Source organism: Xyrauchen texanus, chromosome 22, assembly GCF_025860055.1.
Source record: "Xyrauchen texanus isolate HMW12.3.18 chromosome 22, RBS_HiC_50CHRs, whole genome shotgun sequence".
NCBI classification, from domain to species: domain Eukaryota; kingdom Metazoa; phylum Chordata; class Actinopteri; order Cypriniformes; family Catostomidae; genus Xyrauchen; species Xyrauchen texanus.
The window spans coordinates 4,912,069-4,938,484 of NC_068297.1; the positions used below are offsets into that span (position 1 = coordinate 4,912,069).

General features: G+C 37.5%; 1 protein-coding gene across 2 annotated transcripts in view; it reads left to right on the top strand.

The window, feature by feature from the left end:
* Window positions 1–26,416, top strand: part of LOC127662150 (neuronal PAS domain-containing protein 3-like) — a 354,219-nt gene that overhangs the window by 276,730 nt on the left and 51,073 nt on the right. For both annotated transcript variants that reach the window (XM_052153191.1, XM_052153192.1), the window contains exon 6: window positions 18,598–18,769. In XM_052153191.1, coding sequence (XP_052009151.1) covers window positions 18,598–18,769 — 172 coding nt within the window. The remainder of the gene's footprint in view (window positions 1–18,597; window positions 18,770–26,416) is intronic.

Genomic DNA, 26,416 nt, shown 5'->3' on the forward strand with positions numbered 1-26,416 from the left:
AGCTTCTACAAGAAACACGCTACATTTTCCTACAAGCAGCAGTGTATTGTAACAAAAGATTGTATTGCGATTGCAGCAATAGAGCTGAGGGAGTAGTCCAACATGCTCACCTAAACCGTCCAAATCATTGAATTGAAACGGTTCTTTCGGACAGTTCATGTAGTTCACTCTATCAAAAGTATAGCCTTAAGATATTTACATTTATGCATTTGGCAGACTCTTTTATCCAAAGCGACTTAGAGCCCTTATTACAGGGACAATCCCCCCGGAGCAACCTGGAGTTAAGTGTCTTGCTCAAGGACACAATGGTGTTGGCTGTGGGGATCGAACCAGCAACCTTCTGCTTAACAGTTAAGTGCTTTAGCCCACAAAGCCACCACCACTCCACTAAACAATATGCGTGTAAAGATTATTTCAGTTTGATAAAATCACTTACTAACCTTTTCTGTGCAATTTTACAACTTCGTTGCCATGACGATGTAATGTCAACAAACCTTAAAACCGTAAAACTACTGTAAAAATTACAATTAAAACAAGTTTACAGCTTAAATAATACATGAGTTTTAACAGAAGAATTAATGTAAGTGCTTTTCTAAAATGATAAGCTTCACATTTCTGCCTTTCAACTCACCAAAAATTGGCCCCCATTCACTTCCAAATTCCTAACTATAGGCCTAACCTCACTGAATTAAAAAATTTTTTTAAGAAAAGTCGAAATTATTTTTCGTGGTTATCAACATAATGCCACAAATGCTGTTTGATTGAGCTTAACTTGTATTGAACCCAGAATATTGCTCTTAAGTGTAACTTTATGAACAATTTATTATTGTCACTCTAATTAACCCTTATAAAAGTTTACCATGATTTTACCATTAATATTGTAGTAACCATGACTGTAGTAACCTTGTTTTTTGGGTGGAAATCATGGTTTGATACAATTAACCATGGTTTTACTACAGTAATACTGTAGTATTCATATAGTAAAATAGTTTTACTATAGGAATATTTTAGTAGCTTTAACTGTAGAAGCCATGGTTAGTTTTGTGGGAACTATAGTTTAACTATATCATGGTAAATCTATGGTTACTAAAGTAAAATAATGGTTAATTGTTTTTTCACCCTAATGAAATATAGAACTATTTAAATAGGTCCAATGTTATTAGCTACTTTATGTTAATAGCTTGTATTGCAGCTAATGTGTTTGAAGAAGAGTAGATTGCACTGTACATACTACATACAGCAATAATCAAACAATTACAATCAATCTGCAGCCTGTTTTACAGAGGCCATATTCTGCTCTTTTGTAGTGTCCTAAAAACATTCACTGTCTGTGCTGTTTGCTGACATGTTTCTGAAGCTAACACAGACATTAATTTTTAAGCTACTGGAAGCTTTTGAAGTGTGATCACAGGCACCTGAACTCAGTGTGTGTGTGTGTGTGTGTGTGTGTGCGTGTGTTAAGAGTGTGTGTTGGCTGTTTCTGTCACCATGTCGTCTTCTGTACAGTGGCCCTTGTAAATCGGGTGTTGGTATTTCCCCTCAAGGTGTCCTGTTGTCTAAAGAGAGAGTCTAAACATAAATCAGAATAGGAGTGTCTTTCTGCCAGCACTGCTGACTGAGAACTTGGAGAATCATACAGACAGACAGGCAGAGAGCAGTCTCACTAGGAAGACATTTGACTATCAGCAAATCTGGTCCACACCGCAGCTTATTCTGACAAACGTGTAACAAAGCACGGCCACTTTTTCAGCCGTTTTAGTCGTGGAATTATTTTCCCCATTTATTTTTTCCATAGGGATTTCATAAAATCCTTCTTAATAGTTCTGAGCCATTAACCAAACCAATAAGCTCTGAGGCAAATCATACCATTAAAAACTTTGATTTGAAGCAAAAAATACAAGGGTCAAGACGATGTACTTCCACTACTTAGTAGATCCTCGTGGTGGTGTGGTTACTCACCTCAATCCGGGTGGCGAAGGACAAGTCTTAGTTGCCTCCATTTCTGGGAATGCCAATCCTTGCATTTTATCACTTGGCTTGTTGTGCATGACACCACGGAGACCCCGCATGTGGAGGCTCATGCTACTCTACGCGATCAATGCACAACTTACCACACGCCCCACTGAGAGCGAGAACCACTAATCGTGACCACGAGGAGGTTACCCCATGCGACTATACCTTCCCTAGCAACCGGGCCAATTTGCTTGCTTATGAGACCTGGCTGGAGTCACTCAGCACACCCTGGATTAGAACCCACGACTCCAGGGGTGGTAGTCAATGTCAGTACTCGAAGAGCTACCCAGGACCCCATTAAACACAAATTTTAAATAATCAAGTCATGAAATTATGTGGATTGATTGTATCAACCATGGGCGGACTGGGAAGAAAAATCGGCCCAAAAGTTGTTGAGAGTTCTGCATATTGTGGCACCGTTTTGTGGCGTGTTCTGCATAATGTGGCGCTCCATTTTGCGTCCGGCACACTGGGAAAAGTTCTGGTTCTCCCAATGGCCAGTCCATGCCTTAGAAGAGTTCTTCCTTAGAAGAGCTCATTGGAGATGCCAGACCCTTTTTAAAACAACTTTGTTTCTCAGCAGACTGATAAGAACAAATGTACTCTGTGTTTATCCAGTGAATCAGATTTCGACTAACGATTTTGAGAAAACTCTTGCCATTTTTGTGAGCAATATGCATTAGAAGGTCCATGGGCTCACTCGCTAAATACATGAGCTGTGTGTTTGCATGAGACAGACAGATTAGACATGTGTGGCAACATTGTCGCCCTGCATGCAGCCTTTGTTAATGACTGTTGTCCGAGCAGCTGGAAGTTCCTGCATACATTCACACTCTTTAACTAAATACACGTTGAGAGCTCACTGTTGCTTTAGCTAATTAGACTTCATTACCTTCTAACGATGATCAAATAGACTTTTGCCAAATATTGGACTTGATTGGATGAATTATGGACAATGATAACTGCCCAATCTGTCATGACAGGCATTAACAGGCAGCTGATACACACTGAAAGATGGAAATTCTATGAATACGCTTGCGTTCTGGTTCTCTCGCATTTGTATTTGTGTGAATTTCATCAAAATGACATGAAAACTTAAATAAAAATGTAATTACCAAACAGAGTGTACTATATACACACTAAAAAGGGCTTAAACAATTGTTCACACGTTTGCCAAGATTTTGCCTAAAAATGTCTTAAAGGGATTGTTCAACCAAACAAAACTGATGGTTTGGTACCTGATTACCACTGTGCAAGTCACTGAGATCCAATTTTTTCCTCATTCTGATGGTTGATGTGAACATTATCTGAAGCTCCTGACCCGTATCTGGATGATTTTATGCACTGCACTGCTGTCACACAATTGGCTGATTAGATAATCGCATGGATGATTGTTGGTGCCAGACAGGCTTGTTTGAGTATTTCTGTAACCGCTGATCTCCTGGGACTTTCACACACAACAGTCTCTAGAGTTTTCTCCGAATGGTGCCAAAAACAAAAAACATCCAGTGAACGACTGTTCTGTGGACAGAAAGGCCTTGTTGATGAGAGAGATTCAACAGAGAATGGCCAGACTGGTTCAAAACAGACAAAGTCTATGGTAACTCAGGTAACCACACTGTACAATTGTGGTGAGAAGAATATCATCTCAGAATGCTATTCCGAAATGGAGGTTGGCGCTGTTTTGGTGGCACGAGGGGGACCTACAAAATATTAGGCAAGTGATTTAATGTTGTGGCTGATCGGTGTATATAAATAATTTGTATAAAGAAAAAAAACTGTATATTGCGTATATTTCCATTTCTGCATGTGATCACACTTTCAGAGATATTTTGTAGTGCTTAATGCAATGCCTGTAAAATCAAAGGCCAGGGAATGAAACAGTTTGACTCATCCACATCAAATTCAGACCTCACACTCCTATCAGATAATCAGAGTAGAGGAACTAGATTGTGGCCGCATATGTATGAATGTACCTGCGTACATGTTGGTGTGTATATGTCTTTCACACCCTGCTCCTGTTCAATAATTCATTCATTCAGCATAGTGGGGAACAGACACAGATTTATGGCTTGTGATTGTGCAATGTCTGGATTTATCAGGAGTATGGAGGGAAAATTGACCAGAGCTACAAAAGGCCATTTCTGCTTGTATTTGATCAGCATGAAAACTCATCACAACAGGGCGGATAGAGAGAGAGAGAGAGAAATGTATGGAGGGTTTGTTGGGAGGTTTTCATTAAGGGATCACAACGGCAACTTAGTGTTTCCCATCTTCATCTCGCTGATCCTGATACTAAGCTGCCCGGCCGTCCGGACCCCCGGCCTGCTCCCGATTAATATGAAACTGTTTCAAGAAAATTAGAGTTTATTGATTTGCAAGAATGTTTCGAGCATTCAGATGCACGGAGCGCTGTCAGATAAATGATTCCAAATAAAAGAAAAGAGACTGGAGAGAGCGAGAAATCAAGAGAAGACAGCATTGACAGAGTGATATTCAAAGGGAATTTACTCACCCTCATGTCGTTCCAAACCTGTATGACTTTCTTTGCTCCGTGGAACACAAAAGGGGAATTCTTGATGAATATCCTGGCCACTCTTTTCCATTACATGAAAGTGAAAGGGGACTGGGGATAATAAGCTCCAAAATAAAAAAGGCTACTTTAGATTCACATCAGTATTTTGTGACACAAAAACAAAGTGTATCTTATTTAGGGTGACAATGTTAAATTGAATATGTTTTATTTGCATGTGACAAATGCAGCAATTTTTGACTCTGCTCTGCTACTCATTAAAAAATCGAGCTTGTTACTGAAAGGCTAAAAGTGGTCCAGATGAGTCTTTCACTATTTCCAAGTCTTCTAGATACACAAAATAGCTTTGTGTGAGGGACAAATCAGTGATAATCATTGTGAGTGGATAATTGAATCAGTGAGTTGAACAAGAGAGATCAGTCCATAAATTCGACCAGATCGTTTAATTTGTGAATAATTAATTTAGTCCACAGAATTAATTAGCATTTTGTGAACCAGATTAGTCCAAATTTTTTAATGAGTCATTTAAACCAGAGAATCATTCAACATTTTATGAACCAGATTGGTCCAATTTGTGAATGAGTCATTTAGGCCATAGAATCATTTAGCATTTTGTGAACCAGATCGATTCAATTTGTAAATGAGTCATTTAGACCATAGAATCAATTGGCATTTTTGAACCAGATCAGTACAAATTTGTAAATTAGTAATTTTAACTTGAGAATCATTCAGCATGTTGTGAGCCAGATTGGTCCAAATTGTTAATGAGTCATTTAGACCATGAAGTCATTTAGCATTTGGTTAACCAGAGTAGTCTAATTTGTTAATGAGTCATTTAGACCTTAGAATAATTTAGTATTTTGTGAACCAGAACAGACTTATTTGTGAATGAGTCATTTAAACAACAGAATTATTCAGCATTTTGTGAACCAGATCAATCAAAATTTGTGAGTAATTTTAACCAGAGATTCATTCAGTATTTTCTGAACCAAATCAGTCCAATTTGTGAACGAGTCATTTAGACCATGGAGTCATTTAGCATTTTGCTAACTAGATCAGCGCAGTTTGTCATTGAGTCATTTAGCATTTTGTTAGCCAGATTAGTCCAATTTGTGATTGAGTCATTTAGACCTTAGAATCATTTTGCATTTTTTTATCTGTATCAAACAATTCATTGGAAAGATCAGACTCAATTGAACATTTAGTTTGTGAATCAGACATCGCTATTTTTCGCATGAACATACATTTGTTGGGATAGATGTCAAATGTTTTTATGGTACTTTATGGTTTGTTATTTTGGAGCTTGACAGCACCAATCCTGATTTACTTTCATTATATGTTCAAGAGTTGCCGGGATATTCTTTAATAATTCACCTTTAATGTCATGTAGGGTTGGAACTATATAAGGGTGAGTAAATAATGACAGCATTTTCAGTTTTGGATAAAATATTCCTTTAATCTGTTTTACAGAAAGACTAATAGTGGCTGGTTTGATTTAGCGGCTGATTTAATTTGGTTTGGATGGCAGTACAGACAATCGCAATGGTAATGCTCGTCTTGAAGGGAGAGAGAAAACGGGAGCTTAGGTCTTCGATTGCCACCTACAGCTATGACACTTCCCCTTTATGGAGAGGTGCTGGGATGTGACTGGGGGGACGGAGGGGTTATTGCCTCTGCAGAGTTCTCCCCTGAGTTGATTTTCATTTTCTTGATTTTCAAAGTGGCCAGTGATCTGTAACAGGTCTCTACGGCGGGCCAAGAGAGGGGGAAACGGACAGAGGTTAGCTGAGTTCTGGAACGGGAGGTGCGCCGCACCATTGTTCTGTATTTCTCTTTTTCTTTTCCTCCTGTCAGCAAACAATGACCACAGTTCCCTTTACATTGAGGTTATATCTTCTTGCTGTTGTAGTATTCATTCACTATAATCCATGTCTTCAGAGACCATATGATAGGATTCATAAATATTGTAAATTTCTATATTGCTAATTTTCACATCTATCCAAAGTAAAATCCTAACGTTTGTGTTACATTTCTCATAAAAATAATGTAAGTTATCCTTTCTTGTGTCTTTCTCTCTGAATGGGGTATTGAGGTTATTTTTATATAGTGTATATACTGTGTGTATATATATAATTTTGTGATTGATAAAATATTTGGATGTGAAGTTGCTCAGAAGTGTCAAGCTCGATCTTTGTTCGGTGGATTAAGCGGTCGGCACGCTGGGTTTGCCGGTTTTGCTATCCTTTGTGAGTTGGCTTTGCTGTCACAAGTTCTGAAGGTTGACGGGAAAAGCAATGTCAGGGAGCTGATTGGTTGCACAGAATTTCTAAGACAATCTGAATCTCATACTCAGCTACTTTGCCACAGTGGATTAAGATGATCTAAGGGAGCTTTGTGGACTCGATAAAAATCAGGCACGCCGAAGAAAAGAGCACAGGGAGATTTTTACCCTTTTTGTCCTTCCAAGTTAATTGTTAAAGTTATTGTCTCCATGCACCGATGTTCCACCATGGCTGGAATGGGTAGAGGTGTTGCTCTTGAATGTTATTTCTCTACACTGAAATGATGAACACAAACATGCACACAAAGGAATCATAAATACATATACACACCAGGTGCATGTAATCACTGCACTAATGAAACACACAAATCAAACCCAAATCAAATACATGATTTGTATATGTACTGTAGGCAAGGTTTATTCCCATTAATTACCTTTGGTTTAATTTCCCTATGGTGCATTACAAATGTATTGTTATTGTTTGGCAATGCATATTACTAACCATTATATCATTTTATTTTTTAAATAAGTGTAACCACATTTATAATGCATTTTCATACTAACCTATACAGTACATGATTATACCTTAAAAAGTATAATGCATTCTAACAATATGTAACACATGAAATTAGGGGTTGATGAAATGTTTTTGCATTATAATTATAAATATATAATAGGTAAGTGTTATGATGTATTATAACTGTGTTTACAACATAGAATTGATTATGAGGTATATTGCAAAGCATTATGTGTACATTTATAATGCATTATATATGCAGGCTTCAAAGATTATATATAGACACAAAATTATGCTTAATGTACTGTAGGCAAGGTTTATTCCCATTAATTACCTTTAGGTTTAATTTCCCTATGGTGCATTACAAATGTATTGTTAATGTTGGGCAATGCATATTGCAATCCATCATATAATTTCACAATTAAGTGTAACCACTCTTGTAATGCATTATAATAATAAGCTATTCTTGGGTGTGCCTTTAAAAAGTAAAAGGCATTCTAACGAGATATAACACAGGAAATAAAGAGTTGATAATATTTTTGAATACCTTATAATTATAGGTGTAACTATGAATAGGAAAGCATTATGGTGTGTTATAACACACTTATAACATTTATGACAACATTACATCAACAACTGATTATAAAGTTTAATATGAGGCATTATGAATACATTTATAATGCATTATATAGGGAGGCTTCATAGATCCAAATGTATTTTTAATATTTGGCAATGCATAATGCAATCCATTATATCTTTTCATAACCAGATGTAACCACAATTATAATGCATTATAATACTAACCTATTTAACACTATGCATTTAAAGAGAATAATGCAACAATGAAACATATTAAATTAGAGGGTTTGATAAAGTGTTTTAATACATTATAATTATAGGTATAACTATAAATAAGTATAATGTATTATTAATGTGGTTACAATGTTTTATGATAACATGCTACTGATTGTAAGGTGTACTATAAGGCTTATAAATAAATTTATAATGAGTTATACTGTATTGCAGGCTTCGTAAACTGTATACACAGTATATAATGCTCGGTATTTGTATACAAAATCCTGCAACTCCATAAACTACCATTTAATCAGCATGCAATCTGAACTTATCAGTTTTGTGTATTAACCTTTACTTATTTTAACTAAGAATAAAAATGTATTTTAATGGAGCACAATACATTTTCCTCATCTGATCTCTATTAACTTTCAGTGAAAGGCATGCTTGCTTTATACGCTTCAGTTTGATGCTACTGTGATTAATTGTCACTGATCCAATGACTGGTTGGAATATTGACTGATGGTCCGTAGAGAGCCGCCTGTCTAATGGCTCATATGCATAGCCTATGGTAAAGGGCCTAGGGCTACTTATGCCCTCCATTTTTCCCAAAGTGACAGGCTTTAGTCAGGGGGAAGAAGATTATGGCTTTGTGTGGAAGTGGCGCTGTATTAAAGTTAGAGGGGGACAGAAAGAGAGAGGTGGGCTACTGCTTCGGAGCATCTCCCCCTGTCTGTCTGTCAGTTAAAGGTTACTGTTATCTGAGCTATGTAACACTCGAGTGGGCCTGAGAAAAGCTCTCGCCAGTTAATAGTGCGGCGGTGATAGATACGGCTGCATCCAGGTAATAGAGCAGCCGAGACGATGGCCTAACCCTCCTCCTCATCTGAGGAGACCAGGAACGCAGGGGGAAATAGAGAAAAGAAGCCATCTGACAAATATACAGTGTGTCTGTTTGAATTGTGAAATTAGAAGACCTTTCTGTTTGGCTAACAAATACTACTCCGCCGCTCTGTGCTCAGCTCAGTTACTTCATGCAGTGTGAATCTACAGCGTCAAGGCAAAATAAATGATTCGTTTCATTTACTTAATTTAATACGTTACAATATAAAATAGTGCGATAATTCAACAACATTTATTCTTAAAGGAATGGCTCGCTCAAAAATTAAAATACTGTCTTTATTTACTCACCATCATGTTGTTCCAAACTCGTATGACTTTCTTTCTTGCATAGAAAACAAATGGAGATGTTTGACAGAATGACAGCTTCAGTCACCATTCACTTGCAAAGATGCAATAAAAGTGAATAGTGAATGAGGCCAATATTCTGCCTGACATTCCTCAGATGAAAGAGTTTCCATATTGGGTGAACTATCCCTTTAAACACTTGCTGTGTTCAAAAAGCTAGTGTGCTGCCTGTGGAGGTGCATTGATTTTTGACTCTCTCAAGAAATAAAGTTTGTTCCAAAAGGTAGAAAACTTAATTATGCTATATCTTAAGATACCTTAAAATTAGGCAGCATCCCATTTAACCAAAGCGAAAAAGAGCTCATGGAAGCAAGAGCAATGTTGATTATAACAAATTTATATTAAAACTGAAAAGTATTTTAAAATAATGTGCAATTAAAAAAAAGTGTTATTTTGTCCAAAATATGTGTTTGCGACGTATTTCGCTTATTAGAGAATCGCACTATTAGCTTAGAAACATGCTATCGTCAAATTCTATTGAAACTAACAAGAAGTTATTTTTGTTATTTTTGCTGGTTCAAAACAAATGATCAGTCTAAGCCTTCGTTAGTAATTCAAAAATGTCACTTCTGAAATAGTATCACGGCTTGTGCTGTTTCTAACAAGTCATTGGATAAACAAGGATGAATGTGTGTGTATGTGTGAGTGAGAGAGAGAGAGAGAGAGAGAGAGAGAGAGAGAGACAGACAGTGTGTGTGCGATCACCTGTTGCCACTCCCAAGCAGAGATGCAGTCAGCTTTCTGAAGATCAGCTGTCTCAGTGGAAAAATAGTTTTCAAACTTAAATGGATTAGTGTGGATGTGGCCTACCAATTTGTTTAGTTTAAAAACGAATTTGCTGTTTACGCCTCTCATCCACACTTAAACGCAATTTTCCTCCACCGAAATGGGAGACTTTCGAAAACGCTTGCCATAACCACATACTTTGGAAAACAAAAACGTCAGGACACTGAAAACGGACTAATGTGGATGTAGAGGGGTGCGATATAGCTCACAAGGTTCTGGAACAGTGCTACTGTCTCCTTCGTTTCGTTTTGTTTTCCTTCTGCAAAGAGAAAACTTTCCAAAAGGCTATAAAATTTTAGTTCCCCAAAAGCATTTGGTTATTAGACAACTGATGTAAGCCATCTTCGTTCATATTCTTGGCAGTATGCTTTTAATATAAGGCAGATAATTAAGATTAATTTACAGAATCAACGCTTGGAACATCTTTTGTGATCTCATACTAAATTTAAGCCCCGAGTCCACCCCTTGGCAAAAATTACTCACATCGTTAAAAAATATTTTATTAGGCTGTAGTTTATTCGTGGTTCACAGGGGAGATGGGATTTGCATGAGGCAGGTCGCCTCTCTTGTCGGTGAGGGAGATTGGATGTGAGAGGAGATCACGAGGTCACCTGCTCAGCCAAGGACTCCCATTTTCCAAGGTCAGACAGGTAGAGAGGTGCTCCCCTGGGTCTCTGCTCATAGAAGACAGCTCCGATTGGCCCTTAATTATGTCCTTCCTTTAAGCCTCTGCTGGCTTTTGTTTTCCAAAGGATATCTCTCCACTCTGGTGTCCATTGCAACAATAGTACCATTTTTGTGGCACACTATTATTATTTTATAGGCTCGTTAATAAGATGATTTACCAAAAACTCTAATGGATCAGACCATGTATAAAACAGAGGTTAATCATGGCATTGTCAGTCATAATTTATAGTGAAATCTGTTCTATTGGTTGACTGATAAGGTTTTTTTAAAGGCTAATGTTCAGTGGTAATTATACCAGTGTTTCTGCAGTTTAGTAGTACAGGACACTGAATTAATTTTGGTCCGAGACTGCTGTATGACTGACGCACGACTGTTTTCAAATGCTCACATGCTTTTTCACACACGTGTGCTCTGTTACTCATTTTACACTGAAATGGACAGTTAATCACATTAAAATCTTAATATGTCCTAGTGTGATTATAAAACTGTGAACTGTAAGTGTCATTAAATGTGTGAAGCAGACTGCTCATGCACTGGAAACCCCACAGACATTGAGAATAATTTACGTTGTATGAGATATACAAGTAAATCACAGCATTTGCACTTTAATGATCACACTGAGCCATCTAGTGAACTGTTTATCTGTCAAGCTTCCGTCAAAACCACACGTCAAAATAAAAACACAATTCAAAATAAAATCTAGGCACCTACAATTTGAAGAAATTGCACCAGAAATATATTGCAATTGTATAGTAAAATGTAATATTCACTGTATTGATATTAATAATAATAATAATAATAATGAATAATAATGCTAAAAATTTAGCAATATACCACAAACAAGAGTGCATTTGTACTGAATAAAATTTTGTTAAATGCAATGGTATGTGGAAAAGTAATTGTTGTATTTTTTACTTGTTAAAAGTTTTAATAATTCATTTGATTAGACACCATTTCGATTATGAAATTAAATTAAATTTTAAAACAAGTAATTCTAGAAAAAAAATTAAAAAGGAAAAAAATAATTGTGAAAAATAAAACACTTAAGCAATGCATACTTACTTGAAAAACACATGAAGGAAACATGCTTTTTATTTATTATATACATTGAAATGTAACTTTAAATAGGACTTTGTTCAATAGCACACTACCATATTAGAAATGTTTTGCTCTGGTATCGAAATTGGTATCGAAAACTGTGAAATTTTGCCATCGTGACAACAGAAGTGGCCGATAATAGCAAATCAGACGTCCATAAAAATCCTGGAATTAATGTTTATTTTATACTATATTGACTCAAAATTCACTTAAAGTTTCTTTCATTCATAAGGCTGTTAAGACTTTGTTAATCCGCCAAGGGTTATCGGTACGATTACTGGGCAATGCCGATATTTTCTATATTAATACCGATTTATCAGTGTATTGCTACACTATTACTGTCCAAAAATATACATTTTATTTTATTATTTTATATTTACATTTATGCAGTTAGCATAGACACTTTTATCCAAAGAGACTTACTTATATACTGTATTTGTGTGAAAATCTATACCACAACCTTGCCGCTGCTAGTGCCTTGAACTACTATTTTAATTTATTTTATAAACGTTACAATAAGGTTTATATGTTAACAAGAGTTTACACAATAATTAACATGAAATAAAAATTAATAATTTTACGCCATTTATTGATCTTGGTTAATGTTCATTTCTACATATAATAATACATGTTTACATTGAAAGCTCTCCAAATTAACACTATTTAAAAATACAATTGTATTTATTTTATTATTTTTGTTGCTCTCTTCAAAGATTACTGGTAATATTTTAAACTTTCATTCATCTGGTAGTTCTTCTCAGCTTCAGCTTTGTAGAACAACCTGGCAGAATTATAAATTTTTTTAATGGTTATTATTTATTTATATTTTGGTTCTTGCTCTGGGCAGTCTGTGCAGCAGTGTTTGCATAATTTAATCAGGAATGTTGGTTCCCAGCTGGAACAAAAAACATAAGGACCAATGATCTGAACCCCACACACTATCTCAGAGTCCAGACGAGCTCACGCTGAATCGCTCCATGATTCACAAGCGTTATCAATTGATGGCAATATAACATGAATCATTTATTAAAGAGTAATTACATGCTATCAAATGTATAATGTTCCATTTAGCACATTTATGTTAAACGCATTAATTAATTCAGAACCCTCCAGTCAACATCACTTTATTTGATTAATACATTTTTAAAGTCACTGACATTTCCAGGAAGTCTCCGACATCAAATGTGTTTTCTTCATCGTTCAGGAATTCTTGTTGATGTCTTTTCCGTGTTTAGATTTTTAAGGGTGGTGCTGCACATAGTACAAAGTTAAATAGCAAAAAAGTTCCCAAGAAATTTCTTAACAAGTGTAGCTTTTTTCCTGTACATTTGTTGATGTATTTCTTTTTTATTTTCTTCTTCTTCTTCTTTTTTGCATACGCCCCCGAGTGCAAGATGAGTCATCATTATTTTTGGTTCATTTTCCTGGAAGAAAAATTCTACATTTTTAAAACATTTAGCTGCATACAGTAAGTTTGTTTTGTCAACTTTAAGGGGTACAGTGGCATATAAAAGGGCCTCAGTGTTAACAGACATGGACTAAAAGACACAAAACTCAAATTTTGATTTTATGGGGCCTTTTAATACACCAGTGTGCTTTTAAATAAAAAGAATTTAGCGTCAATGGGCCAAGTTCGAAAGTAAGGGATGGCTTCAACCAATCTCATATTAACATTTGCCGCAGCTGGACGTTTTATTTTGTAAAGTGAGTCATGGTTGTGAATATGCATACATGGATGGGGTCACACGCTCATGGACTTCAAACAGGTTAACTGGCAGGAAGCGTGAGGTGAGGGCCATGGCAGCACGTGTTTTATGCCAGCGAGTAATTGTGTCATAATAAGAGAGAATGAGTGCTGGCAGCTTTCTGTTGCCATTTGGAGGGGTTTGGTGACACTTGACACGGCTCTTGAGCTTCACAGAGCAGGGCAGAAGAGATCACCGGAGGACACAGAGGGAGGTAAAGCTTCTATTTAGGTGGCAACACTGGAACGAGAGAGAGGCGGAGCTTGGGAGAAAGGGCCGGGCTAGGTGGAGGGGTCAGAAGTTTTAGAGCAGCTCAATCATTATACAGAGAAGAAGCAAGGGGGATATAGAGGGGCCAATATGTACAGAGATCAGATATGTGCCAAATTAAGTGAAGGTTCCATGTTCAATACAAGTTAAGCTCAATCAACAGTATGTGCAGCATAATACTGATTACCACCGAAAATAATCTGAAAAAGTAGGGGGCACTGTTGCGCTCTAGGGTTTTGTGATAGAGAATTACATTTGTTTGCGCAGCACTAAACCACTTTTGGAGTGTTTGGCTTTCCATAGCCAATCATTTTCCAGGACAGGGGCTCTGAAGAGGCCAATTAGTTTTAAGATGGGGCAAATGCCACTCTGACCACACCCCTAGCTCCGCCTATGTTAAAGAGATGAAGTAAAAGAGGAAGTAACCTGCCCATCATGTTTTGAAATTTCACAGCTGCTGATTTTAGCTCTGAAAAAGCAGAACATTTCATATATGACAGGTGACATTTGTGAAAACTCATTAATTAAGGGCTTCCTTTTTTAAACCCGAAAATAAAATAGTTTTTTCTTTCCTTCCTTGTTTCCTCTCTCTCTCTCTGGGAGAGTGTGTGTGCGGGGGGCTCTTATTGAGTGACCTTCTTCAAAATAAGCATGTTGCTGGTGGGCTCTGTCTGTGGCCCCTCTCTGATTTACAATGCAAAACCTCCTTCCGTAATCCAAGTGTCCTTTCTGCAATCACAGAGCATAATCTGCCCTCTCTTGTTGCAGACATCACTTTACCGCACCAGCCTGCCACACAATGAATATTAGAGCCGATATTATTTTCTGTGAGCATTGTTCGCCCATCGTCATATCACAGAGATTAAGGCAAGACGAGTGCTTTGTGTAGCCACTTGTGTTGTAAAGTGGGCTCATTCTAATACTGTTAAAATAGTCGACGGGGGCCGTGTTCATGAATTATAATGGACACAAAAGGTTTGTCTGTGCGGAGAATGCGAAAGAGAGATGGCTTTGCATTTCATCTGGTACTGAAATAGATTTTTTAAAAGCACTTGTTGTAATGTATTCTCTCCACGATTGCATGGAGACTGTCATCACTTTATTTAAACTTGAAGTCAACAAGAATTCAAAATGTACTTTATTTTCTTGGTATAATTGTGCACAATTCATCAGTGCACATTATTTCAAATCCTTCATTAAAAACGAATGGCGTGCACCACCTCTGAGACGACTTTCCATTTCAGCTGATGTCACCTAGGCGAGAATTAATGCTAACCAATAGCTTGATAGCTATTTAGTTATTGCTTTAGACTTCTGTTACTGTATACCAGCCATTAAATAACCCATATTGGTCGAATACTAGCAAAAAACAAGCATTTCCATTGGAATACATCAAGATACTGGAAACTCACGTTCATGTCTAGCTCTTTTCTGGTGTGGAACAGCTATTTTTTACAATCCGGTCAGTTCCTGATGAATAAAATCAATTCGACATATATTTTTTTCTTGTTGAAAATCCTGTTTCATGCACACATACGTCACACTACGCAAAAAGTCAAATGGGTTGCAAACAGGGCCGGACTGGGATAGAAATCGGCCCAGGTTTTTACATGGCAACTTGCCCAAAAGTTGTTGAGCAACTGTTGTGGGGGGAGTCGCTGTCCTTTTCTGCATATCGCGGCACCGTTTTGTCCGTTTTGCGGCCGACCCACCGGCCCGCTCGGATCTTCCAATGGCCAGTCCGCCCCTGATCAACCCCAAAGTGCGTCAACCCACCGGGAAAATGCCCGGAATGCAGATTACCCATCCAGCCATTTAGATTTAATCCATAAGGATTTTTCAGCCCTTTCAATGTTAAACACAGATGTGAGATGTCTTTTCTATTTTAGTGGATTGCTTGTTTCTACCTTTTGTTGGGATTGGACTGCAGGTGTCTGTAAGCCTGTTGAAAACCTCAACCCCTCCTCTATAGTTCTTCAAAAAGAATCCACAATTCTTTGGTCTACTGGATAGAGGCGGAATGTCAGTTTTCCAGAGAAAGATCCAAAAAGTCTTACTTGGATTGTGCCTGCAGCTTTTAATGCCCAGGGACAAAAAATTGTAGATCTGCTGTGGGGTTTCTAGTGTTTGAGAAGCCAGACAGTAAAAAGGAGACAAAGATAGTGAGACAGACTGTAGGTGGTCTCATCGCAAAGTTGTTTTGGTGGATGTTATCATTGACTTTTGCTGTATGTCTTACAGTAAAAGTTAAGCAAAATCGCTCCATAGAAACTACACAGTTGCACACATATAATATGGTAAAACATGTTTTCTGACATTATTCCACCTTCTGTTCGACTTAAAACGTTGACATGAATTCAAAATCAACCCTATTTACTTTTTGAATGTTGATGGTCTTAATGTGAACATTTCATCATGCATGCTATTCGAAAGAAAATAAATGTTCTGTTCTGAATCTTTCTTGTGCAATTGAATGCCACTTGAAGTCAGACTTCCCATGTGGAACATTTTCAGATTTGACTTTGCTGAGATTTGTGCGTATTTGTGTCTTGAATATGGCGAAAACAGGGAGATGCACAGTTAATGCTAAACATTCACTTTTAAACCAAAAAACCAAACAACAAAAAGGCAAAAATGTGCCAGTTCTTACGTTACATGATAAAACCTGTTAAGTTTACAAGTTGGAAGTGTTCTCTGCACGTTAAAGATTACAAACACAAACACGTATTTTCTATAGAATAACGTGTACTGGTGAATTGTTCCCAACAGAACCAGAAACATGAATTAAAAAAATCTAGTCGAACAGAAGATGGAAGATCTATGTGCGTTCAAGAAGGAGATGTGTAAATGATCTTCAATGTAAAAGAATAATTTTAGCATTGCCATTTATTTATTTTTTTATATGCCATTTTCCGACCATTGGAAAAGTTGGATGTCTGAGGTATCAATGGAAAATATTCCACTATTCTGACTTTAAATAAAGCGCGTCCGCAGCATTTGGAAGTTTGTTATGCAGTTATAGTTTTTATTATGCCAAAACCATGTTTCTGTCATCGTCCCCTCCCTTAATTCATCATTACTGCTCGGAATAATACTTTGTGAATAACTAAATTGCTTTGAGGGATAGGACATTAAAGGGATTATTCTCATGTAATCCGTGGGTCCCTGCAGACGTGGATCTGATCACAGAACAGTGCAGGGCAGGCGTTACTGAAATAACAATAGAATATTTAAGAAGCGCAGAGCTGCAGCAGAGCCAGAGATACTTTAACTGCTTGTTGTTTCTCTGTTGTCGTCCCCAGTTAGCAACAGTAAATCGGATTTTTTTTCACCAGTTTAGTAAATTAACGTGTTTAAAGGTTAGACTAGCGCAAGCTAATTATTTCATTATTAGAACAAGCTCTTGCCCCTAAAGAGCATAAAGTTGTGTCTCGGCATGGTAGAAAGAGGCAAGGGAAACCTCTTATGGGAGGAGAGAATTAAAAATAAAAAGAGCGCAAGTGCTTGTAACCGTGCATACATAAAAAGCATTAAACACGCTTTGAAAGAAAGCTGGGTACTAATCTATAGTATATTCCGTGAATTAGTAATAAACAAACTTTATTATACAGCTTTCTGGAATACTTGACTCTGATTGGTTTTTTGGTTTTTTGGTTTTTTTTGCAGTCAACCGATTTCTTTCATAGCTGTGCTGGTTTAATGTGTCTCATATCACTCTGCGGTTGGGTTGCCAACTTTGCGAATACAAGACACTTGAGCATTTTGAGCTATTTAGTATGTAAACAGTGTTTCACCACTTACATTTGTAACATTCTTTAAACAGTCTTTCTTCTCACATAATACAATTATTTAAAGTTAAACCTGTCTGACTTTTATTTTGCGATAATGTCTTACGAGACTGTCTAATCTTCAAAATCCCTTACTTACATAATGCTTAACAGGTCATTTGGTCATGAACATTCATATATGAAAATGTATTAACAAATATGAACCAAAGTTCAATGGTATATTTAACTATTTGATCACTTATTATCATGTCCGTTATTAATGTTATTAATGAAAGGTATTATAAAGTGTTTTTGAAGCTAGTTTTTTGCTAAGTTATGAGTTATTTTGTTACTAACAGCGTTTACTCTATTGTAAATGTGGTGTAATTATGAACTATAGAGAGCTGAAACCTTGGTTTTGCAGTTAGCACATTGAGTTTTGGTGCTTGTGTGGATGCTTGTGCTGTTCTTGTAGCTTAACTGGTAAATCATGGTGCTATCATTGTCAATTATCATGTATTCGATTCCCAGGGAACATACTAGGCTGCGATCACACAAACTTTGAGCATGCAAAATTACTTAAGACACCGCAACGGATAAGAATATGATGTCAAGTTCAAGGCCTTCAGGTTTAAATAAATGATATATCTCTAATCCCAAATAGTATTTGCATGCAACAATAAAACATGCAGTTTGAAATATTATTCTTTGTATTGAGCCAAGAGGTCAGAGGTCACTTGTCTTCTCAGCATCCAAATTCACAGGTCAGAGTTGGAACAGTGAAATTTAGCTATCCCATACACATGTAGTCTTTAACGGGGTCACTAATTGCCATTCCATTCCTGTTTCTGGTTTTGCAGGTAGAACTGACGGGCAGCAGTGTGTTTGACTATGTTCATCCGGGTGATCACGTGGAGATGGCTGAGCAGCTGGGCATGAAGCTTCCTCCGGGGAGAGGACTGCTGTCTCAGTGCGCTGAGGACGGGGCCAGCTCTGCCTCCTCTTCCTCTCATTCCGAGACACCTGAGCCAGGTAAGACCATGTTACAATAGGCCCTATGCGTGGCTATACTGTATATGTCAGGTAACCACAAAAGTGTTTAGAGGTTAGAGCTGACATTATAGAACTGATATTGCATATTAAATGCATGAAACCTCGGGTTTGTTTGCGGTGATTTGTGCTTAATTATTAATCCCTATTCTGGTTTTCCTTTACTTTGTTTTTGTTTGTTTTTCAACCCTAAGCCATGTTGTTTTTGAAGTCAGTGATCTATGATGTTCCAACTGGTCTATATGATGCATCAAGACTATAAGTTGACTTTAAAGCACTTTAAAGTGTGTGTTTGACATAATATGACCGAGTGTGTTTCACTGGACCAGAACTCTCCAGACGGGCCTCTTGTGGCCGCAGCACTATAACACGGGCTTACCCTGCTCCCAAATTTAATTAGACAAATTGTATAGCAGGGATGACGTTCCTCATCGGAATGCCTTTCAGGGCACTTATAGACTTTGCCTTCCAAATGTTCCCATTTTCATTGTGTTGTACTGATGATAATTTAAGTATTAGGGGAAAATCCATTTATAAATTAAACAAAATGACTTGATATCCATCAGTCCCCGAGTTCATCAAGCTGTTCAAACATGAGGGAGATTGGCTGGTCGGCCAGGGTCTTCGGAGAGCTTCGGTAATTAGATCTTCCAAGGATTTATTCTTTGCTGATTGGAGCTTTAAATTAATTGAATTTCCACATTCGTGGTTTTGTCCTTTTCATGGCATTTTTTTTCTTCTAACCAGGAGGAATTTCACACTGGCAGACTCAATGTGTACATGGGTGTGTGTGTTTGAAGGTGATATGAGTGTTAATCTATTGGTGGTTGTGAGACAGGGGTGTTTGATAGTTGGGTGGGGTGGATTTCTGACGTTAAGATTTATTTGTAATCACACAGACTCATTATGTGCCTTACAATTTCTCAAAGGGCACAAAGTTGTGTCACATAACACCAGTGCTTAACTTGTAAATTATGAGGTTACCGAACAAAGACTGGTGATGGATGCTGCAAATGTTTTGTTTGGGGGGGGTGCACAGAACATATATGAAAACTGCATGGATATGACATTTAAAATCATCATAACATTTTTACGGCAATATTGCAAGTTATTGACATTATTATTATACTTGATTTTTCATTAAATGTACGAACAGATCATAGCATAAATTTCCTTCAAAGGCGTATGAGGTGGGGATCCACAAAAATAGGAACTGGATCTAATTCCAGAGGTGTTGGATTCTGGATTTGGTTTGCTGTGGCACAAATTAAATATGCACATAGTTCTCTCCTCTCTCTCTTTTTCTTTCTCTCCCTCTCTCTTTGATTGAAAGCCAGGCTGAGCGGTGTTTAAAGGAGAGTCAAGCGTTTCGTTCACCTCCTGTCACCTCCCTCATATGAGTGTGTGTCCTGCGTCTACACACGCATTTTTTTCCTTTCCTCCCCCTTTTTCTGCCTGTGATGCCACTTTTTTCATCTGCTCAACCTGCAAAGTAAATTGTGTTATCTACAGCCTATTTTAAATATCTGCGGATGCGGAGGAGGGCGTTCGTTCCCTCCATCACTGTTTCCATCTCTCTCTCTCAAGGGCATGACACATCGGCAATAAGCACGGCAGTATTTTTCTTGAAGATCGTAATCCTGCTGTTTGTCAACAAGAGGCTTTTGATGAGCATGAAAGCGGCCCCCCTTTTGTGCATTAATAAAAGAAAACGATTCAAGCTTCATTTGTAATGCAATGAATTCAGAAAGAGAAGAATGCCTCTTTGACATCTGTCCAATAGAATTCAGCATAGAGACATCTTACAAATGCACATCACCTGCTGTACTCTTCTACAGTTTTTTTACCATAGTCATGCTATTAAATAAGAACACTTAATGATGCATGCCATTCTGCAATACATTTTCTGTGCATCAAATATACTTTATTCTGATCATCACTTTTAGTATTATTAGTAGTAGTAGTTGTTATGGTATATTAAAGCTATAAGCCTTAATAGGTTAATGGTTAAACGTGATTTTGATTCATATAGAATTATATATAAAAAAAAAATAATAATTCCAGTAGAATTCAATTAATGAGGCATTACAGATGGGAATATATTGACTTATAAAATAAAGATGGATGGATGGATGGATGGATGGATGTGGCTGCCAAGCAATGTACATAAAAGTATATAATTAAAAAATATTTAATAAATAATTTAATTTTTTAATAATAATTCGATAATAAAAATAAAACATTGTAATTACAATATAAAATTTGTAATAAATAACTATTTATAATAATATCATTTTATTTGTAAATTAATAATTATAATAGTAAATTGTAAAACCCATGGTAAAATCACTGCAATCAGTGGCTTCAAATGTGGCTGATCCAAACAGATTTTAGAAGTGGAATTTTTAGTTTTATGATGATACATTTTGGCCTATTTATTTTTGTTGTCATTCAAATGAAAAAAAAAAAATAAAACAGTTCGATTTTACCGATTATTCTGTTATGTATATAACATCAGGGGTATGACAACATCTATATAGTATGTTAGAAAAACAAGAGATGTGGCATTAAAACATTGATATAACAAACGAGATACTATCTGCAGAATTAACCTTTTGCGGTACTGCATATGAGGCTTATGGACTAATAACACGGTATGAAGAGCGTATCGCCTCAGCACAGGGCTGCACGGGCATCTCGGGGCAAGCAGAGCATCAGTCGCCTGTGGGCACGGTGATGTGGACTCTCCCGCAGGGTCAGACCTTTGATTTGTGTGGATTCTCCTCTAGCCTTTAACAGGTGTCTGCTGCTGTGTGTGACATTTTAAATGCAAATAGAGCTCTTTACCACAAGGCCTCTGAATCTACCCCTGTCAGACCAGAGTAATACCCCCCAGCCCAGCACACACACTCTATTGTACATGAACACACATGCACATATGGACACAGAAACGCTGTCAGATAGAGGTTATGTCTGAAGTGAGCTGTCAATTAATAGGAACAGACTGGAGTGAGATCATGTGATCTGTTTGATATATATGGTGTATATGGCACCACAGTTACAGTTTTTTGAAGAGGTGTTAGAAGATTGTATTTGAGAGCATGGGCTCTTTCTGGCCAGTTTGCACAGGTGTCAAAATTCTATCAAAGGGCATTCATTTTCTACTCTCAGATGTATTGCAGTACAAGCATTTTAACGGTAGAAAAGTAATTGCACAAGTAATTTCCCAGATAGCAAACATACATTGCCGAGAGATCTGGGAAGCATTGTGTTCTCTTTTAAACGTCCAATACAATCTAAGGGCATGTCCACACTAATTCGTTTTTGTTTGAAAACTCTGTTTTCAGTGTCCTAACATCATCGTTTTCCAAAGTTTGCGGTAATGGAGTTTGTTTTCGAAATGCTTTGTTTTGAGGTGTGGCAAAATGCTGTAATAGTGTTGTAAACATTACAAAAATGTCTATGAGGACTAACAAAAAGTACTGAGACATATCATGGTACTAACATTTTTTTTTTTTACTTTTACATTGGTACTGCAATCCCATGGTTTTTTTGGCAGTACCATGGTATTTTGTGAAGTATCTTGGCGTACCATTTAAATCCCATGTAACATAAATAGATAATCCATGGAGATCAGGGCTGGACTGGTAATCTGGAATACCGGGCCAACGCACTTTGGGGCCGATCAGGGGAGGACTGGCCATCTGGAGAACCAAGGGGTCAGCCACGAAAGGGGCCGAATGGGCCGCGATAAACTAAAATGAGCCGCCGCGTTATGCAGAACAGACCACAAAACGGCGCCACGATATCCAGAAAAGGACAGCAAAAACAATGGAACAATATGAGGGCAAATAAATGATGTCAGAATTTTTGGGTGAACTATCCCTTTAAGTTTCATTCAGCCATAGGACACTTAAGACACCAGAGGCATCAAGATAAGGTTGTTGACATTAGTCATTGGTCACTGTCCGCTGTCTGGGCCATTTGGGGATTCTGTGGTCTGCAATAGCCAGAATTCTCCCAGGTGAATACTGCTCATCGTATGTGTTTGGCACATATAGAGAGGTGTCCTTGAGAAGTGGAGTTGGGGTCACACATGCAGTTAGAGCTTTTAGAGTACAAATAATGGGATTAGCATTCGTTGGCAACTGATATAAGCCTAACATACCTATCAAACAGGCATGTTTGCATTGGCAAACGCAGTTTTAGTTTTAAATACGCATGTAGTTTAGATCAAATTGTGGGGATTTGTGTGTGTGTGTGTGTGTGTGTGTGTGTGTGTGTGTGTGTGTGTGTGTGTGTTTAAGTGTGCACTTCTAATGGGAGACTTACTGTGTTTTGATTCCACTTACAAAAACTACAAGGTAATACCATTAAAAATGACCCTAAAAAAGTATTCTGACACTTCAGCCACACTTAAAAAGGTCTGAAAGTTTTGCGTTACGTAAAGTATCAAATCAATTGTCATCTGAGTTCAAATGCTTCTAGAGCTTTTCTCAAAAGTAACTTCACTTTTTTGAGCCATTAATGCAATGAATTTTAACCAACTGGTGTCAAGGTGATTTTTAGTGGATGTATGAAGTCAGTTTCTATCAAGTTCTCCTCTCAGGAGTGTCCTAGCAGAGTTAAACAAGTGTAGTTAATTTCATTAACTATGACTGTTTTCGACAAATGTTTGATGACCAAAAAGTGTCTAAATACTTCATATTTGTCTTCATGTATCAAACTTCTTGGTTAGATTTTTTTTTTATCTAGTGCAATGACATTCATACATATTAGTGTTGCCTAAAAAGTTTCCAGATTCTTTTACGGGCCATTTTACCATGGAAAAGCCAAAAAACAAAGCCATATGACACCATACCATGGTATCACCTCAGTAATTTCTGTAAAGTTCTGCAGAGTGTTCTTGTATGCAATAGGGGCTGAATTTCAGCATGCACACAAACTGCAAATCACAACATTGTGGTCAGCATAATGACACAAACACCTGGGGTCTGGAAAAATGGGATATCAATGGGGGTCAGGAGTAATCACATGACAAAAACTATTGGAGGAGTTTTAATTGAAACCTGAAGTTCGAGAGGTGTGCGGCTCAAATATATTGATTTTATTCAGGCTAACCCATCCAATGAGGTCACATTTGAAACCATGTGGCATTTCTTCAATTCATCTCACTTTCAGACCCCAATACACATACATTGCGGTCTGGAGGCAGGAGGAAACTTCCTCTATAGTATTTCACTGCTAAACACCATAGCTATGGAACACAAACACTATGGCAGAAAAAACAGGAGAGAGTTCACAGCAAGGACATATATTTGTTTCTTCTAATGCATTACCTACAGCCCATTTACACAATACCGAATTCTTATCAATGGGCTGTCTTCATTTATATTGACGCTGCTTGACAAGGAATGGAATACATAATAGGATGCATATCCGATGCAATAACCAGAGAAAACCCTTAGAATTAAATTGCACTTGATACAGGCCATTAGAGTTTTGGGCTATCGATTTCACCAACCCACTTGTGCCTAGACTTAGCGCATGCTTGCATGAAAAGATAAAAACTTCACGGCCATGCCCACTGACTTTGCATGTATGATGTATTGCATAGTGCTGCGCTCAAGGCATATCACTCTTAAAATAGGGTCCTATATCTTGCTAAATTGAATGATTCACTCTAATGTACATCACATTACCAAAGTAAAAAAAAAATTATGTTTAAGACATTAATTTTAAGTCATATAAACCCTTAAGAATAAGCAAGTAAAACTCCTGAAATCACTACTTTTCTTTTTCCTTTCTTTTTTTTTTTTTTTTGGTCTATGCAGGACAAATCAGGGAGTGTGTTTGAATTTTTTAGTTGGTTAAAAATTGAATACATCATCTTAGTTACTTGGAGATGTGTTATTGATCAGAATATGTATTTCGTGTTCTTTTCAAACACGCACAGAGCGGAAGAGAGCATTATGGATGTAGCGAGAGAGATTGATTAAAAGGACAGTTTTGCTGGTGATCTGGGAAATAAGATGGCAACGGGACAGTGTGTTCCAACTGATCTTGTGCATTAAAGACAGGTCAGAGGCAGGTGTCTGTCTGAGATGTTCTCAGGAGAGAGATAAAGAGTAAGCAATAAAGAGAGACAGGAGGCATCACGTTACTAAAACCTACATTTTTGCGAAATGTATCCTGTTTTATGTACATTTGTCTTATTGTATCCTGTTAAAATGAACAGTAGAGGGTCTACTATAATAACAACAATTTACATTCCCTTTTATTAAAATCACATTTAAAATGTTCTGACACTTTTGGTTAGGTTTAGGTTTATGGTTTAGGGCAGGGAGGTAGGTTTTGTTGGCTTAACTCGCTTATAGCACTACACAGTGGGTATTTCACCTCAGAACTTCCACGATATGTGTAGGGAACCATGTAAAATAATTTAGCAAAAATGTCACCACAGTCGCGTATCTATAAGGTGAGGCTGACAATTTTGGTTTGCATGCTGTCTTAGAAGGTAGCTACCTATGTAGACAGCAAAGCAGTTCAATAGGGTCTTGAACAGAGCTACTTTTCATTTAAAGATTCTCATGGCTGATCTTTTTAGAACTAACAAATGTTCAGAGAGCCATGTGAGTTCAGAGATTTAGATCAAATAGACACGTTTAATACAGCCCAGCCAGAACAACCCGTCTGACCCTGCTCCAAACAGTTGCTGGTTTCAGAATCAGGTGTCCAGTCATGCACAAATACGTTGCTATACTATAAACACAGAGAGGAATGCTTAATTTCAGGGATTCAGCTATCCTGTAGATGCATTTTTCAAATTACAACACAGCGACCATAAAGCCACCAATTTTCTGTAAAGCATTACTGTTATTTATTCTGTTACACGCATCGATTTGATTAACAATGCAAAGCCGATTCTTCTGTCCATCTGCAGTTCTGTCAGTGAAGGAGTACATTTAATTAAAATAAACATTGGTCTCTGCTGTGATGTTTTGTCATATTTTCTATAGGCAAAATCAAGTTGCGTCTTGTCTCTGATGTAAATACTAACAGAGGTGTTGCAGTCGGCAGTGCAGGTGGCTGTCGTGAGTAATGCATGCATATTTGTTTTCCAGTAGCGACTATTACATGAGACATGACTGGGGCACAGATTCAGAGATTTGCGGCATGATTTTTTCCAATGGTAGTCGGCAATCACAGATGGCAGAGAAGGATATTTGCCATTGTCACTGTGAAGATTAGCAACAGGATATGGCAGTACAGAAAATGTGATGGGCTTGTTTCAGTGTTTCTCTAGAGCAGTGGTTCCCAACCCTGTTCCTGGAGGCCCCCCCAACACTACACATTTTGGATATCTTCCTAATCAAACACCTGATTCAACTCATCAGCTCGTTAGTGGAGACTCCAAGACCTGAATTGGGTGTGCCAGAAAAGGGAGATGTACAAAACGTGCAGTGTTGGGGGGCCTCCGGGAACAGGGTTGGGAACCACTGCTCTAGAGAATTCCACAAACCTCTGTTTTATTTTTTGATTACGTAATAAGAAGGGTTTTTTGCTTAATTTTAAATAAATCTCTGGACATGTTCTCAACAAGCATGTCATGAAGTAGTTCTCTTGGCA